The sequence below is a fragment of the Pleurodeles waltl genome, chromosome 5, assembly GCF_031143425.1.
Source record: "Pleurodeles waltl isolate 20211129_DDA chromosome 5, aPleWal1.hap1.20221129, whole genome shotgun sequence".
NCBI lineage: Eukaryota > Metazoa > Chordata > Amphibia > Caudata > Salamandridae > Pleurodeles > Pleurodeles waltl.
The window spans coordinates 828,069,940-828,082,827 of record NC_090444.1 but is presented as its reverse complement, the minus strand read 5'-3'; the positions used below and the strand labels follow the sequence as shown (position 1 = coordinate 828,082,827).

The window sequence follows — 12,888 nt, the reverse complement described above, 5'->3', positions numbered from 1 at the left end:
GGAGTGGTGCAGTTCTACTTCAGGTGAGTCCACTCCAAATGTGATGTTTCGGTCACCATATGTGCACCAGCTGCCAACGCGGATCCGGAGCTAGCAGTTGTGCCTTCTGACAGACTTTTCTCTCAGGAAGCCTGAATTTTTCCTTCTAAACATGTCACGGTGTGCAGAATATGGGCCCTAAAAAGAGTTTTTCAGCTGTGCCATGGCTGCCCTCAACAGATGTCTGTGACGGACACCCATGATCTCTGTTTTTGGTGCTGCTGCGCTTCACTTGACTCTGAGTCGTGTCCTTGCTGCGTGAGAATTTATCGCAAAGCCATCCACAAAGTTAAGTTAGCCATCGCTGAACTATGTAAAAAGAAGCAGTCCTGTTCTAGGGCATGGACGCGTTCTCGTTCCCTAGGCAGCTCGCTTGAAAGGTCCAAAACAAAGTTGCTGAGGTCAAGTAATTCAGAGATCCCATAAAAAGCATAATAAGTCGTAACATGTGTTTCCTTGGTCCCACTTTCAATGTCACACAAGGACCCAGGTACCACCTCGCCACAGAGCTGATACCCAGAATGGACTCCAGCTTTGTTCCTGTTCCCGCTTCCCCTTGCGCAGACTGCAGCAGTGGATGAATTCCTTCAGCTCAGGAGGGCTGCAGACAAAATCATTTGTATCCCACCAAATCCCGTTAGATTGCCTTCGGGCCTCAAGTATCTGAGGTGGCTCCTTTCAGGACCATTTCACCGGATCTGGCCCCAACACTGAATGCAACACTGGACCTCTGCTTGAGGTCAGCCCCTTCCTTGAGCACAGCCCCACTGGTTCCAACCTTGTCGCAATGTCCGATACTGCTCTTAGCATCATGACTGGCTCCACAGGCCCAATCCTCGGTGCTGGTACTGACATCTTCGACATCTTACATAGATCCAATAGTTTTGGTGGATTCCGAAGCTCTGCTCTTACTCTCCGGACCACAGCAGTATGCTTATTCAAACATAGACATATCTCACCAATATGATTACATGATGGTGACTATGAGGACGCCATATATGAGTAGCAAACTTATTTGATGACCTTCAGGGTGCTAGTGGTCTGGACACCTTACCAGCTATTGGTATATCCTCCCCAAAGCATTCAACAGCTGTCCCAGAAGACAACAGACTGGCCTTACAGTGTATTATTTCTGATGGCTAAGACGTAGGTGTGGACACAACTGACTGCCTGAGTAGGGAAGTCAGACCTATCATTGTGTTGCATCACCATACATGGATCCACTCCGCAGGACTTTCCCTCTGAAGTCCAGCAGTCCCTAACAGACATCCCTTTGAGGGCTCTAGGTCTACTCAAACACCAACCACCACCCCTGCAGCCACCACAAAACCACTTTAATTTGTCCTTCGCAGCATGGGATTGCCCGGTGGGAGGTGGTTTTGCCTTTTATCTCCCTGCATAGGAGAGCATAATGTCAGACCAATGTGAGATCCACGGTTGCTTTGTACTCATTCTTTCCTATCCTATCCCTTGGACATATGAACCACAGCACATCCCAAAGAGTCACTTGTCCAAACTCCACAGATAAGTTTTGACTCTATTGGCCAAGGGAGCAATAGAGAGTGTGCCAGCATCTGAGATCGCGACTGGTTGCTACTTTCTGGTGCCGGAAAAGGTTGAAGGCCTCAGCCCTCTTCTGTACCATTACCATCTGAACTTTTTCTAGAAGGACAGGTTCAAAATGGTCACCTGGTCCAAGCCCTGTGTGTCCAGGATGCAGTAGTACTGGACTTGAAGGACACATATCTTCACATCCCCGTCTTACAGTTCCAGAGGCTTTACCTGCAGTTTCAGGTGGGCCACAAGAACTTTCAGTACTCTGTGCTCCCCTTTGGCCTTAGCAGTGCACCTCAGGTGTTCACGAAGGTGATGATGGCGGCCACAGCCCATCTGTGGAGGTTGTGAATACCAGTCTTCCCATAATTCAGAGATTGGCTACTAAAGGCGGGATTGCCACAAGCAGTGGTAAGCCACCACCAGACATCAGACATCTTATTGACATTGTTGGGCTTTTCCTTTAACATTTTTAAGTCAGACCTGACTCCTTCACAACAACTCCCTTTCATCTGAGCCATCATTGCAAGGTCATCTGGGAGAAGTGGTGATCAGAGGACACTGGCCTCTGGCAGAAAGTCTCTTCCATATCACCTTGTTGGATTTGCGACGATTCACTTGGTAATGAAGGCATTCCTCTTGACCATCAAGGAGAAATCGGTGAAGATTCTCACAGTAAGCATGATCGCCATGTGCTGCTAAACCAAGCAGGGTGGCGTGAGGTTTTACGTTCTATGCCAGGATGCCTTGCTTCTCTCTCTAAGTGACTGACTGTTCAGTGGCAGACTCCACAGCACATAGCAGGATCTTTGATCTCCAGGGCGGATGAACTCAGCTGAGATTGCCTGCTGGATTGTGAATGGCAGTTACAGTCTGAGGTGGCTCAGGGCATCCTCCAGCAATGGGGAGAACACTGGCTTAATCTATTTGCCACCACAGAGAATGCGCAGTGTCCAAACCTTTGCCCCCAAATAATCCCAGAGGCCCTGAACTGGGAGATGGGAGTGCTGCATGAGCACATATCCCCACAGTCCTGCTGCCTCTTTGGTAAAACCTCCTGTCACAGCAGCAGGGCAGAATTTTACACCTGAGCCTGTGCAACCTACTGCTCATGCTTAGAGATTGAGCTGATGGCTTTTAATCTTTTTTCCTGAGGTGGTTGGTGGCATCTTGGCAGGAGTCCATCCACAATCTGTCTATGCAGTTTGCTGAGAGAAGTTAGTTGCTTGGTGCTCTTCCTGATAGATCCAACCTTTAAATTTGCAGTTATCTAATGTTCTCTTCTTTTGCCTTTCCATAGCCCAGAAAGGCCTTGTTGTTACAACTTCTAAAGAACACCTTTCAGCCCTTTCGCACTCGTACATTTACCAGGTCAGCCATCCCTTTTTAAATCACCTGTTGTGATGTATTTTTTGAAGGTTGTGACCCACATGTTCCCAATACCACAGTTTGTGATGCCACAGTGGGACCTTAACTTGGTTCTCACTTCTCTAATGTGTAATCCCTTCTAACCCTTGCACAGTTGTCCGCATCATCTACTAACTATTAAAATGGCATTTCTTGACCCAATAACATAGGCCAGACAGTTGAAGGAACTCCTGCCTATGGTAGTCACGCCATTCCACATAGGGCAGTCCCTCACCTTGCTTGCTTTATTTGCACCGCAGCACCCCTCCAAGGAGGAAAAACGGCTTCACCACATTAACCTTAATATGGCAGTTGCAATCTATGTAGACTGAACCAGAGACTACTATCAGGATGACAAATTTTTCATCAGTTTTTCTGGGGCTAAGAAAGGCAAGGCTGTGCAAAAGAGGGCCATTTCTAGATGGATTGGGTTATGCATCAAGAGCTGCTAAGGGCTGTCCAAAATTCTGTACTAGAAGGCTCGCATGCTCACTCCACCAGAGCCAAGGATGCTATTACTGCAGTAGCGCACGGTGTGTGCCGGTTCTGGGCATTTGCCAGGCTGGGACGTAGGCATCTCGCCACATGTTCATGATCAATTGCTGGCCTTCCGGGTCTGAGCCATTCTATAGACCCACCACCAGAAGTATTTTACTGCTTCGTTATCTATTCACAAGGTGAGAAATCTGCGAATAAAATTCTAATTTGGAAGAACAAGTTACTCACCTTTGGTAACACCTTTTCTGGTGGAGACTCTAGCCTCAGATTCCTCACCAACCCTCTCCTCTCTCCTTCCAGTTCTGTGTAATGGACTCATACTGTTGTTTACTTAGATGCAAAAACCTAAAGTTTTTGTGCACTGCACTATTAGATTTCTACAAGTCTGCATCTGATAGCATGAACAGAGATGACAGCGTGCAGAAATGGCCCATATATGTGGGCCCGAGGTCATATCCGGTGTGGTACGGATACCTCCTGGCAAAGCACAAGGGAGTTGCTGAAAAGCTTCCTCATCCAGTTCAGCGCCTGAGGGAATCCACAAAAGGAGGAATCTTCGGTTAGATAGCCTCTACCAGAAAAGGCATTGCTGAAGGCAAGTATTGCTTAGTGCGTTGCATGGCCACCGAGCACTTTAGGGACGTTTTTACAAATCAAACCGTGCTGGGCTTTTTAAACTTTTAACATTTTGAGGTGTTTTAGCATATAAACAACTTGCTTGTTTTTTCAACACTGTGGGGCATGGTGTGGGGGAAGAAACGGAACACTGGGAGATGCCATTTTGGCAGGCGCTCCAGTTGTTCCATTCAACTTCAACATAAAATGAAGCCCTAGGCGTGAATGTGCCACTGGCGTGCCAGCCCGTCCGCGCCTATCTGCTCCCAAATGGGACCAGGGGCCAGGATCCCTGATCAGCCAAAGTAAAGTAAGTTTCATTATTCCACCACAAAGCTCTTAGTTTTACAGTGTTTCCCTAAGAACAGTTGTCTACATTCTATTGGCATTGCAAAGGGGGAAACACATTGTAGAAGCTGCTTAAAGCCCTTCCCATGCACCTGGCTTTGTAGGACTGTGTCTATTGATAAATCTAGTAATCACCTGTTCGAAATAATTGCAGATCATTTCCCTGTCACAAGTTGGACCATTTTTTAGAGGACAGTAAACCAGATGTTGTTTTCTTGATGGAAACTTGGGTCCATGCAGAATCATGGCCAAACTTCGCAAAGGCGCTGCCCCTGACTACTATATCTGGAGGCAAGACAGAATAAGAAAGGTGGGGGGATTACCATAATTCTGAAAGTGGATCTTAGAGGCTGGAACCCTGTCAACTTTCTAGTTTTGAAAATATGAACTTTTCCATTACAATGTCCCCTACATTCACCGTCTCTGGAGTTCTAATAGATCAGCCCACCAGCCCTTATGGAGAGTTCCTGCAATCCCTCCCCACAGTAGTTGCCAATTTGGCTAACTGTAAGCCCAATTTTACAATAGAACCAGCCGGGGCCCTCGCAGCTGGGCTTATGCAGGATATTTCAGCCATGTAATTCACCCAACTGGATGCAGGGCCTACCCATGAAAAAAGACACTTACTTGACCCTGTCTTCTCCGATGAACCTCCCATTCCCAGTAACTTGGTCTGATCACTACATGATTCCCTTTCTCCTAGAAGTCTCCAGTCCCAGACCTCCCAGCAGACCTCATTTGGGTAAAGACCATTGTGGAGCTAAGCTATGTGTGGATGCTTGGAAACAGACCCTAAAGAACACCAAACCCAAACGTGATACAGATCCTAACTTAGCAAATACATTCTTGCACTGGATTACTAATCTCACTTGATCAAGTGATTCCTATAAAAATTTAAACTAGATGCATCAACAAAAAGTAGTTCCTTGGTATACCCCTCATCTCAGGACCATACAGCAAGCATGTAAAAATGCAGAGAGGTTATGGAGGAAAGACCATAATGAAGTTAATAAAGCAAAATATTGACTATCAGGATGTATCATTCTGTGACGAAATTAGCTAAGATTTCTTATTATGATGGAAAAATCAACGCAGCTTTTAATATACCCCAAGAAATATTCCAAATAGTTAAAACCTTTCTAGAGTCCCCTTTAACTGTCCGATTCTCGAACCTTCAGCTCATTGGTGCAATGTTTTAGCAAATTTCAGGCAAAAATTCATGACATCTGTCTCACTTTTTGCTAACCTGACTCAGACTCTAATCTTAGACCCATGCAAGACCAGGAGGCAGGTCATGACACTGCCCCCACAGCCTTTTCCCCCATGACTATAGAGAGCCTCTCAACGACATTTAGCAAAGTCAAGTCAGGGTCACCTTTAGACCCTGCACCCCCCACCTAACCCCTCACATTTTAGCGAAAGCTGCTGACCTGATTCTGCCCATCTTACTTGAAGTACTAAATCTCGATTTAGTGGAAGGAATTGTGCCAACAACCTGAAGAAATGCCATGGTAAAGGCACTTCTGAAGAAATAAAATTTTGACCCTCTTGATCCAGGAACTTACAGGCCAATCTCACTGCTTCCTGGACTCAGTAAAGTACTTGAAAGACCTATCAACAGGGTCCTTTCAGAATTTCTAGAGGATCATAATAAAGTTCACCTCAGTTAGACTGGGTTTGCACCCAACCGTGGCACTGAAGCTGTACTCCTTGTAGTTGTTGAGGAGACCCAAGTGCTGCTGGATCTGGGAGGATCAGCAGCCATTTATCCTCCTTGATCTCAGTGCAGGATTCGATACCGTCATTCATGACATCTTAATAGAAATAATCTGCAGCGTGGGTATCTCTGGAAGGGCTCTCTCCTGGCTCCAATCCTTCCTCAGAAATAGAATGTTTCAGGTTTTTAAGGGAGACTGTAGTTCTGACATCTATCCATTGGATTGTGGCGTGCTGCGGGGCTCCTCATTAAGTCCCACCTTATTCATCTTGTACATGCATCCATTGGCTGATACCGTCCTCTCTTTTGGGATATCTATTATTTCCCATGCGGATGATACTCAATTGGTATTTGCCCTTTCCCTTAGTCAGGATCACAGCTCCCTGATTTTTGGCCTCTTGTCTAGAGGTGGGTGCCAATTGGATGAAGAACTCGTCCTTGAAACTAAATGGGGACAAAACTAAACTCATGATTCTCGACAGTTCCCCGAATCCACGCATGAACCAGGGATGGTTGGGCTGCCTAGGTATCCTGCCTCCCCAAGACAGCTATAAAAAGTCTAGGGATTTGGCTAGATAAATCCTTAACTATGGAGACTCAGGCTATAAAGCCCCCCCCCCCCCCTCCCAATTCTCTCTTGGCCAGCTAGCATTGCACTAATTAGAGCTGGGATGCCTACGGGCAGCTAAGCACTCTATAAAGATAGAAGTAGCTTGTTCTTGAAGGGCATAGCTAACATAATATTTTCAGCTACAACAAAAATGTAATGCATTAAATATTGCAAAACTATGACAGAAATTGTGTAGCTTGTAGGAGTTTTGTGGAGACTATCAAGATAAAATAAATTAAATGCATGGTATAAAACCATGTTTAAAGTCATAGTTTATATATTGCAGAAAGACAGAGGTAATTTTCATACCCTGATTACAAAGCACTAATACAAAAACAATTATGATTTTCTAGGTCAGAGACCGACACCACAGTTCTGTAAAAATATTATCCTTTAGGGTTACCTTCATTATCCCCTGGATGCTTTATTCTTTAGATCCCTCTTAGGTTCCATGACGAGAAGGTGAAGTACTCCCTTGAGCTCCTTCAGAAAAGTTTACTCAGTCCAACCCCTGAGCTCCCTCTGTCTGTGGACAAGTTACCACATTTGAGAACCTAAGGAGCTCTTCTTCTGATTCTGATGTGGAAGAGAAGACTGTATAATGAGGACGATTAGTATGTATTCAGGGTATTTGTCCATGATCTCTTTAACTAATCACAAATTTTCATACATAGATAAATTCTGCAAGGCTCAGAAAGGTGATCTGTCTTGGGTTGATTATTGGTGTGCAGCACTTTTTTACATGACACAAGGCCTGATTTTGATATTAGCGGATGAGTTACTCCATCACAACAGTAACAAATATCCTGTTGGCCAAAATTTGAATCCCATAGGATACAACAGGGCTTAGATTTTGGCGGACTGGATATTTGTCAACATTGTGACGGAGCAACTTGTCCACTAATAGCTAAGTCAGGCCCATAATAACTTTATCGTTCCGTCATAACATGAAAGGGCTTCTCTCTATCACTTGTAAAACTTCGATTTGGGCATAGTAGAGCTTCCTCCATAGGACTTGCAGTACTTAACATTTTCAGTCATGATTTATGTTAGTGAGAAAAACGTCCTGTTTTGATTGTTCTGTATATCAATTTCTCTTATAGAACGCGTTTTCATATATGTTCTTAATGATGCTACTTATACCTATATATGTGGAGGAGTACATTGTCTGATAAAGTCCGAAAAGTTGACATACTGTCCTTCTGTCCAAGGGCAGGATGGTAGTCTGCTGTTTTCTATTTGTTAGGGCTTCTTTCAACTTGCACACAAAGCATTACTGTCTTCCCTAGTCCCTAGTCCCTAGTCCCACCAGGCCACTGTAATGTGGGGCCAGCATAATGGGCAGGGGCTTGCACTGTTGTTGCTAGGTCAGTATTGTCTTGCCCTTGGCAGACTTCAGCTTGCCCCAGTTGGGTTGGCACAGAAGCAGATTCCCTCACCTGATAGGCTCTCAACCACAAGACGGGAGATGGGGAACGTACAGGGTTTCTTGGGAGGGCCACCTTCACCCCAGCCACCCCTCCCTGGTCATACCATCACATTCAGGCCATGGTTGTCAGGGCAGGGTACGGGAATGCAGCCTCAAAAGTGGGAATTTTGTGGCCGTTGGTCCATCCTCACCTCAGTCATCTTGGAGTAGCTGTGTGCCTTTCTTGACCCCTCCCCTTCAGGCCATCACCCTGAGGCTATGGTTGGCTGGAGAGAAGGTAAGAGAAGAAGCCTTCCTGGGGGCCAGGTGTTGTCACCTCAGTACCAGTGTTCTTTAGGCCTTGATGGAGGAAGTGGTGTTTGCATAGGTCCTTATGTGAGGCCACCTTTACCAGAGGAAAAAAGAGACAGTGTGGTGTTAAAGTCAGAGCTTCAGACTTTGGAACTGGGGAACACGGTTCAATGGCTGGAATTGTGGACAAATCACTTAATATCCCAAGGCCTAGAATAAAAATCTGCATGATCTTGTGTAATATAACGGGCGCTCTTGTCAAGTGCTCCGATGCTTTTGGGCCTAGTTCATGCTATATAAAACTACAAAAAAACAAAAAAAATAACTGCCCGTTTGTTTGTTTTTTAAGATATTGCAAAGGCCGGAGCATTATAATTAAAGGTGACTATTTAAAAACGCCTGTATTCCTTTTAAACATGGCTTTTTCTGCCTTTGTGTAGTTTAACTATCAGTCACGGATCATTAATGCAGTTTTAGAACACATTTTGAAGTGCTTTCACCTTACATTTACTATTTAGATTACACATTGATCAGAGAAATAAAGATTGGCTTTGGGTGATTTTCTTCATTTTCATACTAACTAAGACATTAAAATGGCGATCATGCCAGTAAAAAAAAAAAAACGGCCAGCTGGCAAACCTAGCAGATCAGTTGTTGTGGCTCTTAGGCCGTTTTATTTCACCTCGCACTCCTGGACAGTTTTATTTCATCCTCTCCGCCCCACCAAAACGCGGTGCTTCTAGTTTACACCAATGGTACTGGCTCTAAAACCTTTAAAATGCTTAATTTATCAAACATTTCTTTAAAAATGAGTCCAATGAAACTAGCCAAATGGTGATCCATGAAAGGGGCGATCGGGATGTGGGCCAGTTTTATTTTGAGTGTCCAGGCCAAATTGTGATCACAGTCTGACACTGGCTAGGAGTTGAGAGAAGCGGCGGCTTCTCCACAATGGCGGAGGGGCATCTCCTCCCCCACAACCCCTACACCCCCCAGCTAAGAGCCAGCAGGAGAAAAAGAAAACAATATTTCAATATTATTTTATTTTTCTGCTGCTGCCTCAGTCCGCGTGTGAAGGGAGGGGGTAGGGCTGGGCCTCGAGAGGTTGGGAGGTGGGAAGAGGAGAGAGTGCATTAGGGTGCATGTGTGTTTGACAACATTCTCAGGCCGGCGAAAAACACATGCGCACTTATGTTACTCCTGCTCAAGTACATGAACATGCACACACCCATTCACAGCAGGCACACGCTAATACAATACATTCTTATATTCAGACAAGCATGCAGGCAAAAACCTTTTTTTTTTTTTTTTTTTTTCATTAAAAAAAAAAACTTAACCAGGCTGCATCTGTAATCTTGGCTTGCAGGAGGGAAGCCTCCAAGGTTTCTGAAGGGTTGGGACTACTGCCTCCTTTCTGATGGGAACTCTTGGTTAGCCAGTGAGAGGACGTAGCAGTCCCTCACTCGTCACAGAGTGGGATGGGGTCAGTGAGACTACTGGCCCCAGCCCACTGTGTAAAAAGGTGCCAATACTGCCCCTTGGCACTTCAGGGCTTAAAACTGAAGTACCTATGTCCGAGTCTATCAGTGAGTCGCCATATCGACATGAGGGTGAACCACAAAGTGCTTTCCCAGGCTGAGGAGATCACGCTAACAGGGCTGTGAAATCCTCAATCCGGCAGAGTTCAGCTCAGGCAGCCAGGGGCCTGTGTATTGAGCGCATGTAAAGCGCCTGGCAGCCTGACCTGAACATGTCATGTTTCCAAAAATGTGGGGGGGGGGCGGTGCCTCTCCACCCTTATTGATACGCCATGCCTGCCCGAGTGTTGACTTGGTCGCAAACATCCTGCAAAACCACACACAGAAAAGGAACCTGTTGCAAAGTAAATGAAGGTGCAGTGGGGTTTAGCCATAATCGTGTCTGAAAACAAAAAATTTCCAAAATGAAACAATGGCCAAATTGTATTTCCCTGCAGTTTTGTTTCCCAACAGTTCTCTTTTTTAAAACAAAATAATCAGGAGATACCTATGAGCCCGCGTCTGCATCACACTAAATGTTAAGAAGCATTGATTCTACCATTAGTATGTTTTGGTATTGTATAATGTTAACACAAGACATAATGCACAACCTCGTAAAAACATACATATGTCTGTGCAGAGGTACACTCTGAAGGGTGGTTTTGTAATGTGTATTGAAAATGCAACCAAGTGAAAGAAAAAAAACGATTTTAAGAGCAAAGAAGTTACATAAACAAATCAACACATTTTAACAGTCATCATGGTAATTATGCTATTGAAAGTGTAATCCTATTAAGTATGAGAGTACTAGATGCCAACCACATGACAGCACACAAGGCCAGTAATTAGAAAATGTCCACTTGTATTAAGAATAGCTAGCTGTAATGTGTACATCAACCTTCTTTTCTCACTAGTGGCCTTGATTCCACACAAACTAAATTAACCTCAGAATTGTTACCCCATATGATTTAAATATACCCTCCTCCCTTTCTGTTTGTCTTTTTTGCTAGAGATATATTTTTTGGTTTGCAAACTGATGGTGGAATGTGCATCCTGCTGTTATTATGTTGATTGCATGCTCTTTGATTGCTTTTGTGTTGCACAAAGAATAATCTTTGGAAACTAATGTTTTAGAGGCTAATCAAATGTTACCTGTGAATTCTGGCTACCTCCACATATGTCTCCATTCCCTTTCATTTGATCGTCATCAGTTCTTTTCTTTGCTTGTTTATTTCTGTTTCCCATATTTTGTCTTTAGTTATTCATGAAATTTTGTTTTGTCCATCCACTTTTTTGGATATAGAGTACAAGTGAGCTTCAGAAGGTAGTCGATGACCAGGTGGAATTTGTGACCGGAGACAAAATAGTTGATCAAAAATCGAAGAATGAATTAAACGGCCATCTTCACAATCATGAAGAAGCCCCAGGACATAATCAGGACTTGATAGTTCCAACTCAGAAAGCCTCTGCCTCTCTTTCTTCTTCTGAAAGCAGCAGTGAGAGTGAGGAGGAGGGTGCAGAGTACCGGGCAGACTGCAGAGCTGTAGATGGAGTCATAAAGGAGGAACTTGAAGAACAGCCGGAAGATGTTGAGAAACAATGTCCTGAAGTGAGTGTACATCCTATCGAAGCTGTAGATGGGAGTGGTGTCACAGTGATGAGCACATGCAACCAAGGTGTGGTTGAGATTCTGACCCTTGAATCCACAGTTACCACATGCATGGCACCTGAGACACTTTCACCAGAAGAGATCACTTGCAGAGCAACAGAAGAACACCCTAAAATGAATGGAGATTCCTCTTACTTTGACACTGATGTCTCACCTCAAATAGTCTTTTGTTCCGAGGTAAATAGTCTGCACCGAATGAGAGTGAGATGAGAGATTTTCTTTTAAAGGTTGAAACCTGCCTTTATGCTACTGTCTTCATTATGTGTTCGGGTGATCACAACATATGGATCTTTTCTTTCATGGAGACCAGTGAAGAGCAAGTAAACTGTACCTTCTTTGCTCATGGTTTCTGGCCCCATCCCTACATTTGGAAAATCAAAAGTGCAAACACTTGTGCCAGAACCATACATAATTTCTTTATTTTGTCGTCTGTTGTTTGCCCCTTCACTTTTTGCCATTCCTCGAAGTCCTCATATGTTTCTTTTTTTGTTTTATTCTATGTTTGTTGATCATATTTTCCAAATGCTGAAAAAAGTCTCTATGTCTTCCTTCCTTGTCTGTGTCGTTCGCTGTTTTATATACCTCTTCAGATGTGCCGTGTTGATATTTTCACCCCACCTTGTCTTTGAAGGGAAACATTAATTTCATAACTAATGTACCACAATTGATTTAACTGATTGCTGCAAGAACATGGCATAGAAAGGATTCACCAAACATGGATCACATCATTTTAGAATCAAAATTACATTGTTTTTTTTAATTCTTGCTGCGTTCTTTTAATTTTTAAAATGTTACACCTTACAAGTAAATGTTGGGATTATTTAAGAAATTAAATTGTACATACACATGTTTGTACTCTACTTGGTACACCCTCTATTATCCAGAACAGCATTCTTATAGAGATATCTAAATGCAGCTCCAACTGTGCCTGTGCTCTTCTGGCCTTTTACTGTTCAACACCTGATCTAGAACAGTGATGCCATCAACACAGTGAAATGCAGCAACCTGTTGACTTGAGATCTGCAGCATTTTGTTTATGCTGAATAAGTTACTAACTCATCCTTAAGGGAATCAAGGTTAGTTTTTGTTTTGGGGAATGGGGAAGTTTTAGTCCAGTTCGAAAAATAATGGGATTTTGCTATACATTTGCTTTACTTGTTTGTTTTCCTCTTCCTTGAAATTGTGTTTGGCGGC

General features: G+C 44.0%; 1 protein-coding gene across 22 annotated transcripts in view; it reads left to right on the top strand.

The window, feature by feature from the left end:
* EPB41L2 (erythrocyte membrane protein band 4.1 like 2) overlaps positions 1-12,888 on the top strand; it is a 1,020,488-nt gene that overhangs the window by 871,923 nt on the left and 135,677 nt on the right. For 15 of the 22 annotated variants that reach the window (XM_069234854.1, XM_069234865.1, XM_069234863.1 and 12 more), the window contains one exon: positions 11,329-11,871. The exons of 6 other annotated variants lie outside the window; for them this stretch is intronic. In XM_069234854.1, coding sequence (XP_069090955.1) covers positions 11,329-11,871 — 543 coding nt within the window. The remainder of the gene's footprint in view (positions 1-11,328; positions 11,872-12,888) is intronic. One more of the 22 variants, XM_069234864.1, reaches the window with a different exon arrangement.